At 33.7% G+C, this 21,594-nt stretch overlaps 1 protein-coding gene across 7 annotated transcripts in view; it reads left to right on the forward strand.

Moving 5' to 3' along the window:
* Positions 1 to 21,594, forward strand: part of KCNT2 (potassium sodium-activated channel subfamily T member 2) — a 392,642-nt gene that overhangs the window by 241,011 nt on the left and 130,037 nt on the right. For all 7 annotated transcript variants that reach the window (XM_063647669.1, XM_063647672.1, XM_054449259.2 and 4 more), the window contains exon 14: positions 70 to 178. In XM_063647669.1, coding sequence (XP_063503739.1) covers positions 70 to 178 — 109 coding nt within the window. The remainder of the gene's footprint in view (positions 1 to 69; positions 179 to 21,594) is intronic.

Genomic DNA, 21,594 nt, shown 5'->3' on the forward strand with positions numbered 1-21,594 from the left:
TTTTATTTTTTATATCTTATTACTCTCCAAAGGTAAATTATTCTAATTTACCTATTTTATTTCAAACAGATCATGTTGTTTGTGAAGAAGAGTTTAAATACGCCATGTTAGCTTTAAACTGTATATGCCCAGCAACATCTACACTTATTACACTACTGGTTCATACCTCTAGAGGGCAGTAAGTATATTTTTTCTTTAAGTTAACCTTTTAAATTATATAAAAAAACAATAAGAGCAGTTATGTGATTTAAAAATATAGCAGGCCTACGTATACAGCTAGATATGTACCTATATTTGAATTTGTTTGAGTTATCTTTATCCGATAGATAAATAAAGATATGTTAAGGAATTCAAGACATACAAAAAGTGACAGTAATTTGCTGTCTTTTCTCAGTAGTCTTGAGATAGTTTGTTGCAACTTATTAATAAATTCTAAGTGCCTGCATCATTTGTTAGGCCTAGGATTAGGACATTATTTTTATTTTAAAGATGAATACTTCTGCAGCAAATGAAACATTTAATTAAAGGATTCTGACAGTTATTAGTATAAGAACCTAAAGTCAAATTTTTCTGTTCCTGAGGTAAGTTTTATCTGAAAGCTTAATGTACACAATTGATGTCAAAATGGCAATTTTATAATAGAATAATAACAAAGTAGTTGCATAAAATTAGCTAATGCAGTATAAATCATTTTTTATATGCATTTCAAGGTTGGAGAAAGTTGTACCATTAGAACCTTTTTTATTCTTGTTTGTTTATTTTGATAGAGTTTTATGAAATACAGAAGTTGTTTTTGACTAGGATGATCAAAGAATATACAACTAGTGAACATACTCATTGCTCTTATTTAAAGAGACAAATGTACTTCATTTCATACCTTGTCATATTTATAATCTTATATTTCAGACAAAATGTTGATTTTCTAAGTAAATTCCACTTATGCTAGTGGTTACGATTACTCATATTAAGTAAGTTAATTGATAATTGTTTAAGTGAAGTGTCAAATCAAATAAATCCAGAAAAAGGAAAATTCTTTTCTGAGATTTATTTATAGATGGATAAGTTGTTAATTTAAAAGTAGTAAATACTCGATGGTATATAAATTAGATTTTACTGTCTTACTTCTGATTGCCTAATTGGGATGGTAAGAGTTTCTTAGGAGCAATTTTCTCAAAGTTATGAATAGGAATATTTTTATTCTATACACTTACAAGCCTTTAATCTGTGCAATAGGAATGATGTAACAGGATTAGGAATGACATTTATCTTCTTTGCAGAAAGCGTTTGTCATTTTGATGCAATTAAATAAAGTACTAAAAATTATTTTAACATCAATTAAGTGAACATTCATAGAACTCATCAAGTGTCTTCATTATTTTTCCGTAACGTCTTTGTACAGACTCATACAACTATAATGATGACTATCTAGGCAACTTCATTGTTGTATACATGAATGATAAAATAAGTCCTATAAACACTATATAACACAGCTCATTACTCATGACTGAAGTTAAATTACGTTGTGCATCTCCTAGTAAATATTATTGATTGACAAACAGTATTGACTGGTGAAAAAGAATTATACTTCACATAAGTTAAAAAAAGATTTTAGTGATCCTCAGAATAAGACTTTTCCCAATATACTCTAATGAATTTTGCTTTATTAAAAAAGAAAGCAATGTTGTTGAAAACATTGTTATATAATTAAGGATTTCCTTTAAATAAGAGTGACTTGCAAAATTATTTTACAACTGTGTCACAGTAAACGCTATCATCCACCATAATAACTTCTTATAGTAGATTTATTGAAATAAAACTTACATACTGTAAAATTCACCCATTTAAAGTGTACAATTCAATATGTTAAAAGTATATTCATAGAATTATCCAACCATCACCACTAAATGATTCCAGAACCCCATAAAGAAGTTATCTACCCTTTAGTGTCACCCTACATTTCCCCCCCACCAATTCTTGCAGCCCTAGGCAACCACAATCTACTTCTGTTTTTATAGATTTACTGCAGCCTCCACAGTAGCTGGGACTATAGTCATGAACCACCATGCCCGGCTTTTTTTTTTTTTTTTTTTTGTAGTGACAGGATTTTGCCATGTTGCCCAGGCTAGTCTCGAACTCCATCTGTCTTGGCCTTCCAAAGTGCTGGAATTACAGACCTGAGCCATTATGCTCAGCTGAAATCATTTTAGTATATTTGGTAATACAGTAAATAAATGAACATAAAGAATCTTAAATAATTTGGTTTTGCTTTAGATTCAGGGGATATGTGTGCATGTTGGTTACTTAAGTGCATTGCATAATGGTAGAGATTGGGCTTCTAGTGTACTGGTCACCCAGATGTTGAACATTGTACATAATGTTTTTCAAGGTTCATTCATATTGTAATATGCACCAGCACTTTATTCCTTTTTACAACTGAATAATATTCCATTGCATGGATATATCACATTTTATTTTTCCACTCATCAGTTGGTGGGTATTTGGGCTGCTTCTAACATTTTCATAATGCTGCTGTTAACATTTGTGAAAAGGTTTTTGTGTGACATAGGCTTTCATTTTCTTGCGTCTATATCTAGGAGTAGAATTGCTGGGTCATATGGTCACTCTGTTTTGCTTCTTTAGGAACTGTCAGAATATTTTTCCAATAGCACTTTGATTATCATCGTCAGTATATCAGGATGCTACTTTCTTTACATCATCAGCAATATTCGTAATTATCTGCTTTTTTTTTTTATCATAACCATCCTAGTGGGTATGAAGTGGTCTCTCCAGCAACTTAGCCAGTACTCTGACTAATACAATTCCCAAGGCTGATTAAAACTCTTACAATATAACATTTTCTTTTTCTATTTGTTATTATGTTAATTCCAGTTCTAGCTGATCTGTCAGTCATAAAATAACTTAGATGACTTCAAAGAACTGTGTTATTTATATTTTTAGAGAGTTTATTCTGTATTTTAATGCTTCTCAATTTTTTTCCTCATTTTTCAGACCTGCTCACTTTATTTACATTTGAGTGTTCTGTGCTCTTGGCAGTGGTATGTCTTATTGTTGATTAAATTAGCATTTTTATTTATTTGGCAATCTTGTCAAAAATAAATTTATTCTCAATGAACATAAATTTATTCTTTAGAAAAAATCAACTTTGAATATGGACTATAATGATTTCCACAAGAAAATGCTGGATTATCAGTCCAGTTTGTTAACATTCAACTGGCCCATCTTGATTACATTTCAGCTTTATCAGAATTTTAAAAATTTAGCAATTCATTTTCTTTGTCTTTCAATTTGTTTTCATAGTACTTAATTAGTCCCATTCACGAGGTAATCTTTTTCATCTCAGTAATAATCGAGGGGGAAGAAAAAGAGAGAATTGATAAGAAAAATACTGCTTAGTTAGAATTCACAGAAGTTTGCCACTAATTAGATATGAGTGTAGAAAAGAGAGAGGGGGAAAAAAAGAAAATCTCCTCACTGATTGACACTGGACAGTAGAAAATAATGAAGTACATAGTTGGCAGAAGGAAAAGTGGTTTGATATTGGATGTATTCGCTTTCTGATGAAGACATAATGTGGTAGGAATTGCTGCACGCTTGGTTCCTGAGGTGGTGGATCGTGCCAGTCAGGCTCACAAATGTGAAGGAGGAAGTAGTAGGGATTTGGGAGAAATGACAACTTGAGACTATTTTCTAGGAATTTATTAATTCTAGGAAATAGAGTGAAGAAAAGGAAAGCAAATATAGTATAGCATAATAAAATAAAACTGAGATAGGGTTTCTAAAATGAACTGGATTGTTAACAATATAGACCATTCTAGATTAAGACTGAGCAAGCATTTTGGAGGCTGTTCTCTGAGGACTTCTGAAAAAATAATTTCGACAATGGGGATTTTCTTGTTGTGAGAAAATATGAACAAATTAAGGAATGATAAGAAATGAAGTGTGGTTGGAGATTGCTACTTCATTAGGTTTGTTCATTAATCGAAGAAAGAAAAATAATGAAAGTCCTATTGCACAGAAATGTTAAGGAAAGTTTTTTCTACGTACACAAGTATTTATCTATTTTTGTTTGCTTTTAATGTTTAAATTTTAAGTACCACTAAAGAAAAAGAGATTGAAAACACAATGAGGGAGTAAAGGATGGGATCCAGAGACTGGAATGTTTCTGCATGATAAAGGGAAAATCATTTGTTCCTTAGAAAGTAATGGGTGAGGCAAGCCGTGATTTACTCTAATTTTATTTCTGTGTAATAAGGAATATTGCATTAGTTAAAAATGTGTTCTGCCCCATGCAACGTAATATCTCACTGAAAGTAGGGGTGGTGTTTAGTTTACACCTTAAAAGCTATGGGTTCAGCATCCAGAGCAGGCTATCTGACTCAATGACGTCATCAGAGCACGTTGTTCTATTTTCTTATTCCAACATCTTTACCCTATAGTCTTTACCTTTCAGGATTCTCTTATTGTAATCATAAAATGCATTCTCTGCTTCAGGCTAATCTTCTAGGTAGGAAGATGGAAGAATGTCAAAGGGGCAGATTATTGCCAGCTGAGGCTATATTTAAGGCTTTCCATGAGTCCCGCTTATTGCCTTTTAACATATAATTGGTCAGAGCCCTGTCACATGTTTCCAGACATATCTCAAGCATCCTGAAACATTAAGTATTTTAGATTTATAGGTTTTTAATAGAGAAAGGCAAGGGAAGAGTGGTTTATAAAACATTTTGGAGTAGTCAATACAGTTTCTGTCATTTTGTCACAGATTTGTGATTATCATTAAAAATTATACATAGCAAAGAAACTATGCTTTCATATTTTGCATAAAGGATGTAAGTATATTTCACATATTCAAATGGCTTGATTCTAGTTGTATCTGTTAGTTATGTAAATATTTATAAATTATAAAGTACATATACATCTACACATGTATTTACCTACAAACATATGCATACATTTATTTAGAATTAGATGTTTACTTTTTAAATATCATTAGATTAAATATCATAGGAACGAAATGGTAAATCAAAGGATCTTAGAAGGGAATATATTGAATCATACAAATTACTGAGTTCACCTAAGTTTTACATGTGAAGTACCACAAAGGTCATTGATAGTCATTAAAGAGAGAGCTCAAATCTGGTGATGCAATCATTCTGCTAAAATAAATATTACGTATACCTATGGTATAGTTACTACATGATTTTTTTATAGTTCTTTACCTGAATTTTAATGTTTCCTGTCACAAACCAAAACAAGTCATATTATTATTATTATAAAATGTATGATAAAGAAATTTATCTCAGTAAAGCAGCCACTGAAATTATACTCTTCAGGAATCACAAATCCTAATCACAAACAAAATTCTTTGTTTTGTAGTAGGCATGTTGTAAACTCAGGAAGGAAATGTGGCATAGAGGAAAGAACACTGGTTTTGGCAGACAGAGATGGTTGACTCATTAACTGCCAAACCCAATTAACATTGAACCAACCTGCTCCACTTAATTTTCAATCACATTATATGGAAAGTTGAGATAATAATTTTTATCTAATCCATTTATTTATTCACTTATTTAGCAATTAGTTATTGAATATTTACTGTGTGACAGAATGATTTCAGGTGTTCTTAAAAAACCAACAGAAAAATCTCTGCTCTTGGGGAGCTTTTATTCTAATTGGAGAGACAAAATAAACAATAATAAACAAGTAAAATACAAATATTTCTGCTGGCAGTAGTGCTATGGAGAAAAATTAAGTAGGGAAGGGCAATGAAGAGCACAAGGATGTAGCAATGGGTTTAATTTAAATGATACAGTCATTGTATGACTTCATCAAAGAGTTGGTATTTGATCAATGACCTGAGCAAATTAAAGTAATAATTATGCACATATCTGAGATATGAGTTTTCCAGGCAAAAGGAAAAGCAGTGACTCTGAGATGCAAGCACATCTGATGACTTGAGGAACATCAAGAAGCCAAGCATAAGCCAGGTGTGGTGGCTCATGCCTGTAATCCCAGCACTTTGGGAGGCCGAGGCAGGCAGATCATGTGGGTTCGGGCATTTGAGCCTGGCCTGATCAACATGGAGAAACCCCATCTCTACTAAAAATACAAAATTAGCCTGGCATGGTGGTGCATGCCTGTAATCCCAGCTACTCAGGAGGCTGAGGCAGGAGAATCACTTGAACCTGGGAGGCAGAGGCTGCGGTGAGCTGAGATTGTGCCATTGCACTCCAGCCTGGGCAACAAGAGCAAAACTCCGCCTCAAAAAAAAAAAATAATTAAATAAATAAGTGAATAAAGAAGACATGCATAAATAGAGCAGAGTGAAGGAAGAGAAAGGTAGTAAAAGTTGAGATCTGAAAATAAACAATGGGCCAAGTCATGTAGCGTCTCCTAGGCCATTATAAGAATGTTGATGAACATACAAATTTGGCTGTCATGACCATATAAACCCCATTTAAAGCCTTGAAACTGGATGAAGTCAACTCACAGGATTACTTTGAAAATGATGTAGCCACGCCCAACCATAGTAATTGGTCTTCAGTTGTCTCATTGGCTTTGTTAATCTATATCAGTCAGAATCTATACAAGTAAAAGTCAATCTTTTAATTTGGTGTCAAAATTGGCAGTTTGAGAGAGACAGGATAAGACAAAACAGGATACCCAGAACCACATGTTGTATTTGTGATGGAGTAGAAAAAAAAGTCCCACGCCTTGCATGTTTGTATTTTATATCTAAATCAGAATATTCCTAGGCCTATACCAAAACATCACAATTTCATGACTATAAAAGGATAAATGTTCATAATTTTATTTAGATATTTTTTGGAACAATGACATTAACAAACAAATAGATAACAGCATGCAAGAACAGCGACGGCATGTTTTTAACCATGGCCAATCTTTTGATTCAATGCCTTAAATATTACAGAAATTAGGATTAAATGTATTTTGAGAAAAAGGTGATTTAAATACCTGTAATGTTGAACCCTTTTATTTTCAAGTGATATATTATTCAGTCATAGAAGATTTTTGTAGAAGAAAGCCACCATGAGTTACAGGAAGTATAAAACTCTTTTGTCTGCTTAAAAGGTGTATGTTTTTAGTGACCATTTGAAAGTGTATGTGGAGGAAATGAACAGTATAAAGAATTGAAGAAAGAATTATTGAAGAGCCCTTAAATAAGATAAATTTATTTGAAAATTAATCAGAGGACATAAAGATTAAAAATATAGGTATCAGAGAAAATAATTGTTAACTTCTATTAGTATAAGCAAATAATAGTTGCTATTAGATTCAAATACTGATAACACATTATTACAAGGATATTTTGAAATAACGTTATTTTGATTTATGAGACCAAAGAAAGAGAAGGTTTCAAATACTAATCAGTTGGTCTGTGATATGAATGCATATTTGACGTACTCTGAATGGATGAAAAGATTTAAGAATTCCAATGCTATATTTTATAAATATATTAAAAGTGAGGGGAAGCAAATTTGCTTTTACATGGCGCAGAATTAATTTTAAAAAGTTGCAATATTGTAAATATGTTCCTCAGAGGTGGTTATTTCATAAGAAGTTATTCATTAACTTATTGGGAAAGTATGTTATTTTCACAAACAAGTTCAAACAGCAGATCTAGATATTGCTGCAATGCTCTTTGTGAAATGAAAATTCTTATAAACATTAGCTGTTAAGTTTATCTGTTGTGTTCAAAGTAATTGGTATCTTTAAAAATAGAAAAGAAAAACAGAATACCTGATTTACATTTGTTTGCTTAGCTTTCAAGATTTCATTATGCCTGTATTCAATTGCTAAGTGTAAAATTATAGAAAGGTGGTTTTGTTCAGTTTTCTATCATGAGCATTTAAGCTTAAGGGAATTTTTGGATTCCTCAAATAACTATTTCACCAGAGATTGCTTAATAATTTTGCAAAATCTGCAGCCACAGTAGAAACACATTAAGCCAAAATGCAATGTAATTAATTTGTGTGTATGCTGTATAAAAAGTGATTCTGTAATTTCATATGGTTGCCAAATTTGTGTTCCAAGGCAAAATTAATGTTTTTGGATGGGGGTTAATACCTTTCCTGAAAAATAAAATTATGTATTCAAGGGCGTTTGGAAATATTAGGTTAAACATATTTTAATGACATTTTAAAAACCTTTTAATTTGAACCAGTTTTAAACTTACACAAAAGCTGGAAAACCAGTAGAGTTCACGTATACGCTTCCCATACATAAACTTCCCTTAACATTTATCTTTTATAATCGTAATGCAATTATCAAAAGAAGGGGTTGACATTGATACAATACTGTTGACTAAATTATAGGCCTTATTTGAATTTTATTTTTTTTTCATTAATGTCTATTTTCTGTTCCACAACTCTAAGATCCTGCATTGCCTTTAGTTGTTATTTCTCTTTAACCCCCTCCAATTTGTGACAGTTCTTGTGGATGAGATTGGAATCAGTATAAACTCATGATTTTCAATGTATATAAACAAAAAAGATAGATACAGAAATACAGATGTGCATCTATGTATGTCTGCTAGTATATATACTTACAATTCCTGGCTATGTCTCTGAGACAGAATAGAGGCAATGACATCTCAGTAGAAATGAGCAAACATGTCTTAACAAATTTGTGTTGCTATGACAGAATACCTGAGACTGAATAATTTATAAAGACAGATTTATTTTCTTGGGGAGTCCAAAATTCAGGGCCAGAATCTTGTGAGGGCCTTCTTGCTGTGTCATCCCATGGCAGCAGGCAGGAGGGCAAGAGAGTATGTGTAAAAGGGAGCTAATGAGGAGGATGAACTCATGTTTATAACAAACCCATTCTCCAGCCATAGGATGTTAATCCATTCTATGAGGCAGAGCCCTATGAACTAATAAGGCCTTAGTAGGCCCCACCTCCCAACACTGTTGCATTGGGCATTAAGTTTCCAACACATGAACTTTAGGGAACATATTCAAATCCTAGCAACACTTAAGGCTCAGATCTTGACTGGTAAACATCATCCTCCGATATAAATATCCAGGGCTCTTTGGAGTATTGGTTGATTCCAGGAATGGGGCAGGGAAAATACCAGATAAGCCTGAAAAATGTTGTGGTGGCAGAAAGTAAAGAATTGCTCAGAATTATATGGGGGCTGGTCAAAAGAAACAACATAAAGGAGGTCCTAATGGGCTAAGATGGAATCTTTTGGGCCACAAATAAATGATATTAGATTTTAACCCATAAAATAAAATAAATGTCCAGTAGTCCATACTAATATAAATAAGTAAATAGGGGATAAGGCATAGCTCTTTCTTACTTTAGAATTCTAATTAATAAATATAGAAGGAAAGAGAAAAATATGAAGTCACCATTAGGCAAACACTACAGCAATAATTGTGATTCCTCAATGAGTACTAATATTAGGGGTGAAAGTTTGAGAAGAACTAGTATAATTGTGTGCTTTTGACATGCCTCCCTAAAATAGTTAATAACTATGAAGAGAAAATTTGTAACTTTATCATGGAGGAACCTGGGAGACACCATCTTAACCAAGGGATCAAGGTAACCATAATCAACAAAGATGTTTTCATGTTGCCTTTCATATGATGCACTAAGAAGTTACTTTGGTATTCCTGCCAACATTTTCTAATCATGTGAAATATTGAGAGCATCCTACAAAATGACTGCCTGAAACTCTTTAAAATTTCAAGTCTTTAACAAAGAAAGACTGAGGAATTAAAAATTTATTTTAAAACATTTTAGCTTAACTTGAGGGGGCTTTAAATATTTGGAGATACTATTTTGACTGGAGGACTTCTCCCAGCAAAACCTTTACGAAAATATATATTTGGAAGAAAAGAAAGGCCAGCAAATGTCAGGTAAAGCAATGCTTTGTTCTCTTACTGCCTTGAACCCAAATTCCAAGCAGAACTTTTAAGGATCTGAACTACACCAGACAGAAGCCTTCAATGTTTCTCTGACCATTAGGCTAAGGAACTCAGATGCAAATTAGCCATTAGATCTTCCTTGTCTGTTATGCTCCGGCATCCAGAATCTCCAATTTTAAACACTGTGATAAGGGAAAATAAAAACCCATTGTCATTTATCATCACCAGAAAAGAAGGACTGAGAAAGACCACAAGGCAGGAGGAAAGCAAGGAAGGAGATAATGACAGGAAGACAGGAAGACTTTGTTTCCCTTTAATCCTGAACTCCTCACAGAAGCCCCAGGGAATCAGCTGTCATGAGGGAGGAGGAGAAAGTTTCTCAAAAGTAATGGGGATTATAATTACCATACTGACTGCAAGAAAGCAAAAAATGAAATAAAATAAAATACAAAAGTGGGGGAGCATGCTCAAATGAACTATTTTTAGTTCCCTTGGAAGTTCCACACTCAAAAACTGTGACAGAGAACTGTATTTTGTAACCTGGCAAATCTAGTCCAGTCACCCTCCTCCTTAGGTGGATAAAATAGAGTACCAGTGAGGATGAGAGGCATTTTGATTTCCCTTTAGAGTGAAACACACACACACACACTCTCACACTCACACACACACACACACACACAACTTAAAGTCTTAATGTGTTTGATTGCTATAAATTTGCTAATTGTTAGTTGGCATATAAAACTTGAACTTTATTTGATATAACTTCGTTAAATCTGAGCCTCTATTTTCATTAATAGATTAAAGTATGTTTTTGAGTGGTTTCAGTCAGATTTGAAAGTATTAACAGACTTCTTTTCGAAACCCCACATCTCCTTCCCACCCCTATTACCCCACACCACCAGCTACCTGGTGACTTTTTGACTGCAGCAAGGTGGGGAAACGCCCTTTATCAATGGGTGTGTAATGGGTCCATGACTCATTCTGGTCTCATAAACTTCTCAGGTAGACAGTGTAGCTACTCATTATCTAGCTGCTGACAACAGCTAATGTCATCTTCTGGCAAGCTTCCTGGTGAGCCATAAGTCCAATGCCTACTGCTTGTTCTGAGGACACACATCTGCCCTACTTACTCTTCACAGAGCTTTTTATGAATGGGCTCCTGGGATCCATCTGCTTCTCAGTCATCTCTGGCTGTCTAGTAGCATCATTCTGGTGTCTCCTTAGGCTCCCTCAGGTAACCTTTGGGACATATCCATTACCTCATCAATGGATGTATGAGAAAGACATATACAGACACTATCTATGGCAAACTCTCATCTTCCTCTGTGTGTGTGGGTGGGGGGTGCGGGATGCTTGTGGGGAGTGTGTGTGAGTGTGTGTGTGTGTGTTTGGTGTGTGTTGGGGGGGGATGCTTGTGGTGATTCTTATCTGGCTAACTCAACCAGTTCTTTTAACCTACTTCATGCCCCTGCATATCCCCTCCATAGGCTGCTGTTCAGCTAACTATGTCCTGGGAAGAAATGTGGAACTTTCTGCTGAGTGGATTTCCAAACATGGAAAGGCCTTTTTCTTATTTCTATCCCATATCATTCCCTTTCTTTCCTCTGTAGGATATGAATTTCACTTCATCAGGATACTACGTAATGGTTAATACTTGCTCTTCTAAAACTTTCCCACCTTACACTATTCTGCTTTAACTTACATGGATCTTTGTGGCCATAGTATTCGTTTGCTAGTGCTGCCATAGAAAACTACCACAGACTGGGTGGCTTAACCAACAGAAGTTTATTTTTTCACAGTTCTGGAGGCTAGGAGTCCTAGATCAATGTTTGGTTTCTCCCGAGTCCTCTCTCCTTGGCTTGCAGATGGCTGTATTCTCACTGTGTCTTCACATGGGGTTTCCTCTGTTGCACCCACATTCCTGACATCTTTTGTGTGTCCAAATTTCCTCTTCTTAGGAAGACACCAGTCAGATTGTAATAGGGCCCACCTCAACAGTCTCAATTTAATCACATCTCAAAGGGCCCATTTCCAAATACAGTCATATTCTGACATACTGGGTAGGGGATAGGGCTTCAACATATGAACTGTTGGGGGACACACTTGGCTGAAGAACACCCTGGAGGTGGGGACACCATGGGTTCTACTGAAACACATTTACCAACTGCTATTGTTGCCTCTATGCAAATAATTCTGCCATTTCCACAGAAGCCTGCTTCTTTAATCATGAGAATTAAGAAAGATGATATGCAATCCCCAGTTGTCCTTTCTCCATTTCTCCTGTGGCAACAAAAAAACAAGAACAAAAAAAACCTACTACAAGCCTGGAGATCTGAGTAGAGGTAATCACAAGAAAGGAAAATAATAGTAATAGCAAATAATAAAAAAGTAAGTTCTTAATCTTACTTTTTAAAAAATATAAGGCAATGTGTATTAAAAATCTACATGGAAAGGCATTTTATTAGATGTATCCCAAAATCTACTTGACTGGGAAATGTTTTCCTGAGCAGACTCATTAAAAGGTCAACAGGAACAAGTATTCTATTAAACATATTTTGAGGAATCTGAATGTTGACCCTTGTCTGGCAGTCCCATGCTTGGAAAGTGTTTAATAGCTCAGCATTCGTTATTAAATTAGATCTAAATATATCTGCTTTATTTCTTTAAGGCTGTCTATGCTCTAGTACTAATTTATTTTTGTATCCTTATCTCTCGATTCTTTTATATATAGCATGTACTCCAAATTACATGATCCTAAATATACTTTGTGGTTTCCGCCTTCTACATCTTTTTTTAATGCTGTTTCCTCTGCCTTCCTAGAAGGTTTTGTTAAATCAAAAATTCTATCTCTTCATGAATATTTTTAATCTCCTTAATTCAGTGTGACTTCTTCCTTCTATGAACTTGCATAGATTTTACTATATTCTGCCAGAGCAGGTATTATGCATTTTTATCTTTACTTATGAGGTTGTAATTTCATTCAATGTAGAGAACATATCTTGCTTATCTTTAAACCTTCCGTAATGTTTTTCACAACATGCATCTTCAACAAATATTAGTTAAATAAATGAAATAAGATGCACTAAAGATTGAGATGATTTATTCTTTGGTTCTATGCCCTGGTTCCAAGTAGTTTATGAACCATATGCATTTATCTGCTCTCTCTCATGAGACTCCATTGATAAAATGAAAAAGAAATTTTTAATAAATTATAAGCTTTTATTGATGAAAAATAAGTAGAAAAAGTGAGAATTGAATGAATTTCTGGGAGATGGAAAGTAAACAAAGCAATATTTTCTGTTGGAAATCACGGCCCAGACTTTCTTTAAAGGGTGATATAGTAAGACAAAATGCCAGTCCCCAGTGAAGCTTTGGGGGTACAAGGTGCCTAGAAAAAGAGGGCAAATATTAATTCAAGTTATGTATATTGAACGATGACTTACACCTCTTTCATTAATCACAGTACTATTTCCCTACAGTTAAGTCTGGCTAGACATTTATCATTTGGGAAAAATAAAACTTTTCCTAGAATAATTTAAAGAAAATGAAGTCCACCTTAGCAGATAATTTGGAGCTGGGTTGCAGTTCTCTATAATCTGGTATTTGAGAGGCCCCAGACTGAGTAGTCTAATTTCTTTTTGCTTTCTATACGGTAAAACCTACCATTTAACACATCATATTCACAGACAAAGGAATCCATTTAATGTCCTTATATCTTGTACTTGAAATTTGAAATATGGCTCTTGTTGTTTGCTGAATTTCAGCATGCAGGATGAGATGAGAGAAATATATCCAGCCAAAGGAGAGCAACTGCTTCTGTTCTGTTGTACTGAAATTGTTTTGGGTCTATAGCGAAGGTTGGGTGTTACTTACACTCATTAGTAAACATAGATTTGTTTTAAAAAAATCAAAACTATAATATTTAAAAGGAGAGTCAAATATATGTTTTCAAAACAAGGAGTTTCAGTAAGTGAAAACAAAGTACATTAAAAAGAGATTCAAGCATGTATTTGAAAAGTAGAGTAGTATAAACAATAATTTAGAAGACTATATTGAAGTATTATAAAGGGTGGTGATGATTGTTCAAAGGAATAAAATCTTATGGATTTTGTTTTTGTACAGGCTTAAATATTTAACTTAAATTTCTGTTGAACATGATTCTGGAGGTGCTGATTTTCTCTTCAGTATTAAGGGGATAAAAGGGTCATAACAAATAAATACACAAATCCAAAATAAAATAATGATAATTATTATTCCCAGCAAGATCCAAACGGAACAGGAGTTGTGGTGGAGAAATGGAGAGGAAAGACCTGTTGAAATTAAAAGAGTGATTGTTGAAATTTAAAAAAAATTGTTTTGGAAGGTAATCTCATAGAAATACTGAGAATTTTAGATAAAAATGCAGAGTTGGAATATACAAGCAAAAAGACTAGAAGCACAGGAGATCAATCCAGAAGAGATGATATTTGCTTTGGTAGCAGTTCCACCAAGAGAGGATAGAGAAAATGATAGTTAGAAATTATAAGAGAAGAGGAGAGACTCAAGCCTGTAAATTGTTAGGGTCTCCTGAGTGTGAGTCATAATAAATAAAAAAGAACCACTCTTAGATACTTAGCACTGCCAAATTATAAAAACACTAATGATGAAGAAAATTTTCTGAAAACGAAAGAGGAAAAAAAATTCAGTATTGATTAGAGTTTTTAAACTTTAGACAAGACTATCCATTGCCTAGTTTTAAGTATAAAGAGAAATATAAAGGAATAGAGAGAGTCACAGAGTCATTGGGAAAGCAATAAAGTTACTCTCTATGTTAAACTTGCATAAAAAATTCCCACTACCACACCAAGCAACTAACCAGATAAAGGAGCTTTGGCCTCTAAAAGCCCCCAGAACAATACTACCTCTACTAGCCATCCATTGCAACAAAATGGATGCCTCCCACCCTGCCTGTTTCCTACCTTAGCTCAATTCCAAAACAAACGCCTATATTTGTATCCGACTGATGGAACCCAGGCCACATGTCTGCACCACAGCTAGAACCAATGATTCCTAAAATTGACCACTGAAAAGGGGTCCAAATTAGAAAAGTCAGGCACTCAGTCTCCACAAGGGATTGGAATAAATTAAAAACAACATATCGAATGGAATGCATCTGTTTTTTCTCCCAGCTGGAAAACAAAACCATAAACTCCAAGAAATAAAGATTCTATGATAAAGCAAATTAAAACATGTCATAATATAGAGCAATAAGTAGTCAGTAAGTAAAGAGAAATTATTTGAACATTCTTTCTCGATAACTCAGGGAACTGCAGATAAGGTCATATAATTGAAGCCCTCCACTTGACTCTCAGTGAACTCTATTGCAATCTGCATAATAATGTAATCACTGCTCACAGGCTCTCTATTTTAAATCTGAAGTCATAGACTTATAGCTAATAAACAAAATACAAATATTTACAACTTCAATGATGTTCAAGATTTAACAAATAAATATTGAAATAAAAATGAGAAGATATGGAAATGAAGAGGGTAGCTAATATCATCCCCACGTTCCAAAATAGAAAATCAAGACTCTGTCTATAGTTAGTGAAACATAATTTTAAGTATGGTAAGTTAAAAAGTACCTAGTAAATCAGAGATTGCATATGAAACAAATTCTACCAGTAGATAGGTTTTATTTGGCTGCCAACATGGTGTCAACATTTTTTTTCCTTTTGAATTGTTTTCTTCGAATTTGCGGTTCAGTAGACATCCAACAACCAATTCACCACAAGTTTGAACACTCCTTATGTCCTATATCTGGCCTGATTCATGTGTTTACTTTACTAAATTTGCTCTGTAGACACTAGAGTCAGAACATTGCAAAATAGAAATTAAAAATAGCAATATGATTATATAAGTAACTCTGGGGAAATCCACTGTGAAAAAATTCTTTTCTGTTATATCTTACAGGAGGAGGTCAATAGGTAGTACCTACAATAATAGGGTAGTAAATGTGGTAACATATTATTAAGAGATACCTTAAAACTCTTTGAAGTAAGCTCAGGATTTGGAAGCATGTGTTTTTAATTTTTTTTTGATCAAAATTTAAGCTATGAATGAGAAAATAGCATTTAATTAAGAGTTAAAACATTATTATGGTTTGGTCATTTATTTAGTCATTTTATAAATAATCATCATATGCATCCATACTATGTAAGGTACGGTGTTAGGACTTTGGGGAATATAAGCTTGAATACATTGTGATCACAAATCAGACCAATAGTCTGATTAATAGACAATTACTCAGACTAAGTGCAGGGCAGGATGAAATTTAACATTGCTTTTATATGTATTTGGAATGTATTACAAATTTCCCCTAATGGATTTATTTTACTAATGAAGATTATTTTTAGTTATGGTAAGATTAATTACTTGAGAAGAAATCAAATGACAACATGGAGAGACAGCAGAAACATCCTAGTTATAATTATTTTAAAGGGCAAATGATAAAATGTAAATAATAGCAATAGGAGCTTCGTAAGTTCCTACATGTCTAAGTATTAATATTTATGGAATATGTCTTGCCTAGGAAATTCACTACAATGTTTTAAACTAAAGGTACAGATATAGCAATGTAATGTAAATGCACAATGGCATGAAGCACTTGAATAGAAGCGAAGCATATGGTATTCACTAAGCAAGCAGGCTGTGATCTGTGTGAGAGAGGGGAAAGTACAGTGTAGCTATAAAATTTTATTAATGCTGAAGTAGAACAGTTTAAAATCAGTGAGATATAACTTATTTAATAATGGAGTTAAAGAGCTGAGAATGCAGCTCCAGTATTACAAGTGAATTTATTTTTTCATCTGACAGTTTAAAAAGTAGATGAAAAGTCTTAACACAATTTTAGGGTATTTTTTCTCTGTGGTGGTAACAGGAATTAAATGAACACTTCAAAAAACCCGTTGGAGTTATTGAAGGAGAAACCAACGTTAAGGGCAGTGAATTTAAGCTACTTTCATGTACAATCAACCTTTAAAATGTAACTTTTGCACCTTTTTTTATTTCTCATTGAAGTAGATGCCTTTCAAAATGGTGTTCATTGTTTATGATCACTGTCAATAACGCTTGAAAACCATTTAGCATTTTCCTATTCGCTCCACTTTTGATGGCCATTTTTCTTATCCTGAAAATGGCAAACAGCTTTCCGGTTCCATCTGGTGGTAGAAAATTGATTACCATGCTGTATATTGTGTCTGCAATTCTTAATCTTAGAACTCAGATTTCTAATTTGATGCTTGGTGACCTACAATGTTGGGGCAGTTCCGCTATTCAAGAATTGGAATTCATAAGCATCTTCCTAGTAGACTGAGGTGTCTTTTTTTATTATTATTACTTCTATCTGGAGTTCTTAAGTACTTTTCTTCCTAGATATTCTGCATCTGTACAGCCAGTTCTATCTGCAGACTTACAAGAATAAATGTTCATATAATACAAAGTTATATGTTAGCTGTTTATTTTGTAAACTCACCTGTTTTGGAAGCTTCTGTGTACCCCACATACCCCCGTACCATAAATTATATTTATCTTTCCAATGAAACAGGCTACGATTTGTCAGAATTATTTATTTGACCTACAGTGGCTAAATTGTAGATTCCTAACATTGATAGTAAAAGCAGAATTGTAATACCATTTAGATATTTTAATTTTTAAATAAAGTTTGCAATAATTGTGAAATAATGTAATTCATGAGTGCAAAAAAACACCCTGGGAAGTATACAAACAACAAACTGATTGCAACCAAACGGACATAATTCCCATAGATTATGGAATTAAATAAAGTGCATTAATTTTAATTAGATTTAAACCCTTTGGTGACTTATTTTAGACCTTTAAAATTTCCTTGCAATCAATATAGAGTTAATACATTTTCTTATCTTCTTCAAAATAGAATATCAATAAAGAAATTTATATTTAACTCATTAATATTATTTAAGTACAAACTGGAATGAAATTCTTTCCTAAAAATGTCAAAATATTTCTACAGTTACATATATGCAAAAATTTCTGTAGTTATATATATGTAAACACTTTTACTGCATAGTGGAGAATGAATTATATATCAAAGTTACCTTGTGACAAGGTGCTCTTTATTCCCATTGATGCAAAGATAACTTAGTTTGATAATAAATATAAATATATAAAAGTAACTAATATGACAATCTGTGTCAATTTTGGTGAATCTGAAGTAAATTATTTATCATCTGTTTAGCTACATTATTTAGGATCAAAGAGAACAAAATGTACTAGCAAACTAAATCCAAGGATTACAATGTAGAGGTGCTTAAAACAATGCTGTGAAAGAGGTAGCCTCCCACTAATGATTATATTTTACAATTTTAAAGGCAGTGCTTCATAACACCAAGGCTTTTCTTTAGTTTACCTCTAGTGTGATGGCATTCTTATATACATAAATAAAATACGAAAATTAAAAAAATAAATTCTACTTTCTAACATCTATTAATATGAATTTCACAAAAACATACAGGTTCATAAAAACATAAGAAGTCATCAGTATAATAAGATTTTGTGCTATTTTATTAAAATGGGACTACTTTACTGCACAGGGTTGTACAGCATATCCTGAAATAAGAACAGAGTATGCAACATATTAAGACTTCAAAATATTGTATCTAGGACAGGAAATTCCAATTAAATCCTTTATTTCTCCCTTTGGAAAAACTGATGTGGGGAAACTCTTAAAAACAAAACTATATAAGGTTCTTTTACTGCATTCAGAGGTCTGTATTGAAATACATTTCTGCAAAGAGCAGATCCAACTACTTATTAGCTAACAGCCCTTATTCCACTTGGTTGATTATTTTGAAGTGCAGTAGACTAATATGTGAGTTAATTCTTTCTGCCAATAAACACCCATTTGCCTTGAAAATGCAATCATCGGTAAGTGAGAAATATGCAACTCATGTTTTAAAAAATTGTCCAGATTGATTTACACACAATCCAAAAGTTAATGGAACAAATAATATCTTTACCTTGGAAACAATAAACAGAAGGGAACAAACAGCTTTTTTGTGGTTTGTTTTTTTCTAACCAATACTTACTGTGCTGAGAGGAACCTTCATGTTGCCCCAGGTTTGGTGATTATAACCCAAAACTGAGGACAAAAATGAGTCAAGTATTTTCTTTACTAATCTTCTTACCCTTCTATAAAAAGAGATGATCAGAGAGGGTGACAGATAGAGGAGCACAGTGGTTATGCATTCACCCCCAGCCTAGTGAGGTGAGGTCCAAAAAATTTACTTATTACTCATGGAAAATAGGATGTCTGCCTGCAGTAGGAACTAACATCTCGTTTGCCAGTTAGACATCTGCTTATGTAGTTTCCTGAGATTATTTGAACACGAGGGGAAGAAGAGAAGGAGATGGCAAGTCAGGGAGATGACAAGTCAGGGAGTAGAGACTGCTGTGGAGCAGCCCACACTCTTGCGCTTGAGTTTCCTGAAGTACAACCGATAGTTTAAAAAGGTTTGACCTATCTTTCTAGTACCCCATCTACTCCACAAAGTGAGGCAGCTCAAGAAGCTAGAGTCTGTAGGGTGTACCGCTAGGAAATAAGGAAGAGCGGAATGCAGTTTCTTACTTACCAGTGATGTCATACAGAGGCCCACCTCTCACTCCCCAAAAAACATTTTCATGTCTCTATAAGATAGGCATCATGTGGTTACCATCTTCATAGAAAACAATGACGGCAGTTAGAATTAGCCTACGGAGCAGTGACAGCCCAGGGAGAACAAGCCTGAGCTGGTAAGATTAGAGCTTCCAATTTGATAGGCCTGGGTTGGATTTAAATGGATCTCCAACGTGATTTTAAAGAAATGGGATCTGCCTAAAATATTATTAAATGATAGGAATGGGAGATCTGAAATTGCATGGCCGAAGGCTACAAAGTCATGGAATTTGTAATTTATTTACTTCACTAGACTGCTTTTTTCCTTTTTCCCAAGCAATCAACTTGTCTTCCAATATCCTTTCCTTTTAAGTTTGTTCCATTAAGACATTTGTTGAGGGCATAAAAATGTCAAGAATAATAGACACAAGCTTCTTTTCCTTCCAAGATGTCTCATCAAAATTTTCTAAGGCTCTCATGACTGGTATTGGGTATTGGGTGCATGAACTCTACAGCATGCCCCTTTATTCAGAGAGACTAGAGACCTAGGGGATTCTTTCTTTCTCTTCTTTCCTTTGTTGCCCAGGCTGGAGTAGCTGGGATTACAGGCATGCACCACCATGCCCAGCCTTTTTTTTCATATATATATTTTTCGTAGAGACAGGGTTTCTCCGTGTTTGTCAGGCTGGTCTCAAACCCCCGACCTCATGTGATCCACCCTCCTCAGCCTCCCAAAGTGTTGGGAATACAGGCATGAGCCACCGTGCCTGGCTGGGAATCTTTCAAATATTAAACATATACTGTTCTTCTGTACTCCATTTGTTTTTTTTTTTAATATAATGTTTCATCTCCATATTCTATTATTTTTTTCCTTTTTTTAAAATCCAAGATCATTAAAAGTAGCTGTAGCTAGCAATGATTTTGAAAACAAATGTGGACATAAACTTGGCTAGGAAGGATTCTTTACTATTCAATTACCAATCAATATAGTAGAACAGTCTCACAAGAGTATGAAGTAGATAACAGATTATACTACTTTAGAGGTTGGAGTGTACCTCAAGGTTAACAGTTAGTAAGTACACAAGCCTCTTATTTCCCCTAAATGTTCATTTAATTGCTATAAACACATCTCAAATCTTTATTAAATGATTTTTCATAATTTTCAATGAGCTTCCCATTCTATGCTTTTTGTCCATAATATTTCTTGTGTTTTTACTGCTGCTGTTTTTATCTAATTATAACACTAAATTGATATAATATTAAATTCACTTCATGTCTATTAGTGATTATGAAACTCAGTGTTTTTTTTTTAATTCTAATGACACATTTATCATAAAGAAAGTAATTCGTTAGACCTAAAAATTATTCTGGTGAAGGCAAAAGGAATTATATAATTAGAAAAGCAGAACATTTAGTAATTGAGCATGAAGAACATTGTTAGATTATTCTTTGTTCATTTAACAGAACATATATTAAGCTCTTCCTCTGTGCCAGAACCGATGTCACGTCTTGGGGATATAGTGGTAAACAATACATGATCCCTTTTCTCATAAAGCTTATTTCATAGGGAAGCAAGATATTAAGAATTAATTAACACAATTTAATGTTACAGTATTATGAAAGGAGAAGTACACTACAGCAAAACTGAGGAAGTAATGATTAAGCTGAGGGTCAAGAATGGATACGCCATAGGAGGTAGACAGAAAAGTGTTGTGGAAAATCCTAGACATAAGAGACAGTGTCTTGTTCAGGACAAATTAAAGACTTCTATTGGCTGATGTGCATAAGAGAAAGCAGACAGAAGTAACAGGTGAAACCTGAAAGACAGTCATAGAACAGGTGAGCAGGGCTTTGTAATGACAATTTTTCAAAGTTTATCTAATGTAAGAAGGAAGCCCTTTAGCATTTTCAATGGCAGAGTGACATGAAATAATTTGAGATTTTGAAATTTACTCTTATTACATTACTATAAAAGGATTTGTGAAAGCGTTCACTGGAAACAAGGAAATG

Source organism: Pongo pygmaeus, chromosome 1, assembly GCF_028885625.2.
Source record: "Pongo pygmaeus isolate AG05252 chromosome 1, NHGRI_mPonPyg2-v2.0_pri, whole genome shotgun sequence".
NCBI lineage: Eukaryota > Metazoa > Chordata > Mammalia > Primates > Hominidae > Pongo > Pongo pygmaeus.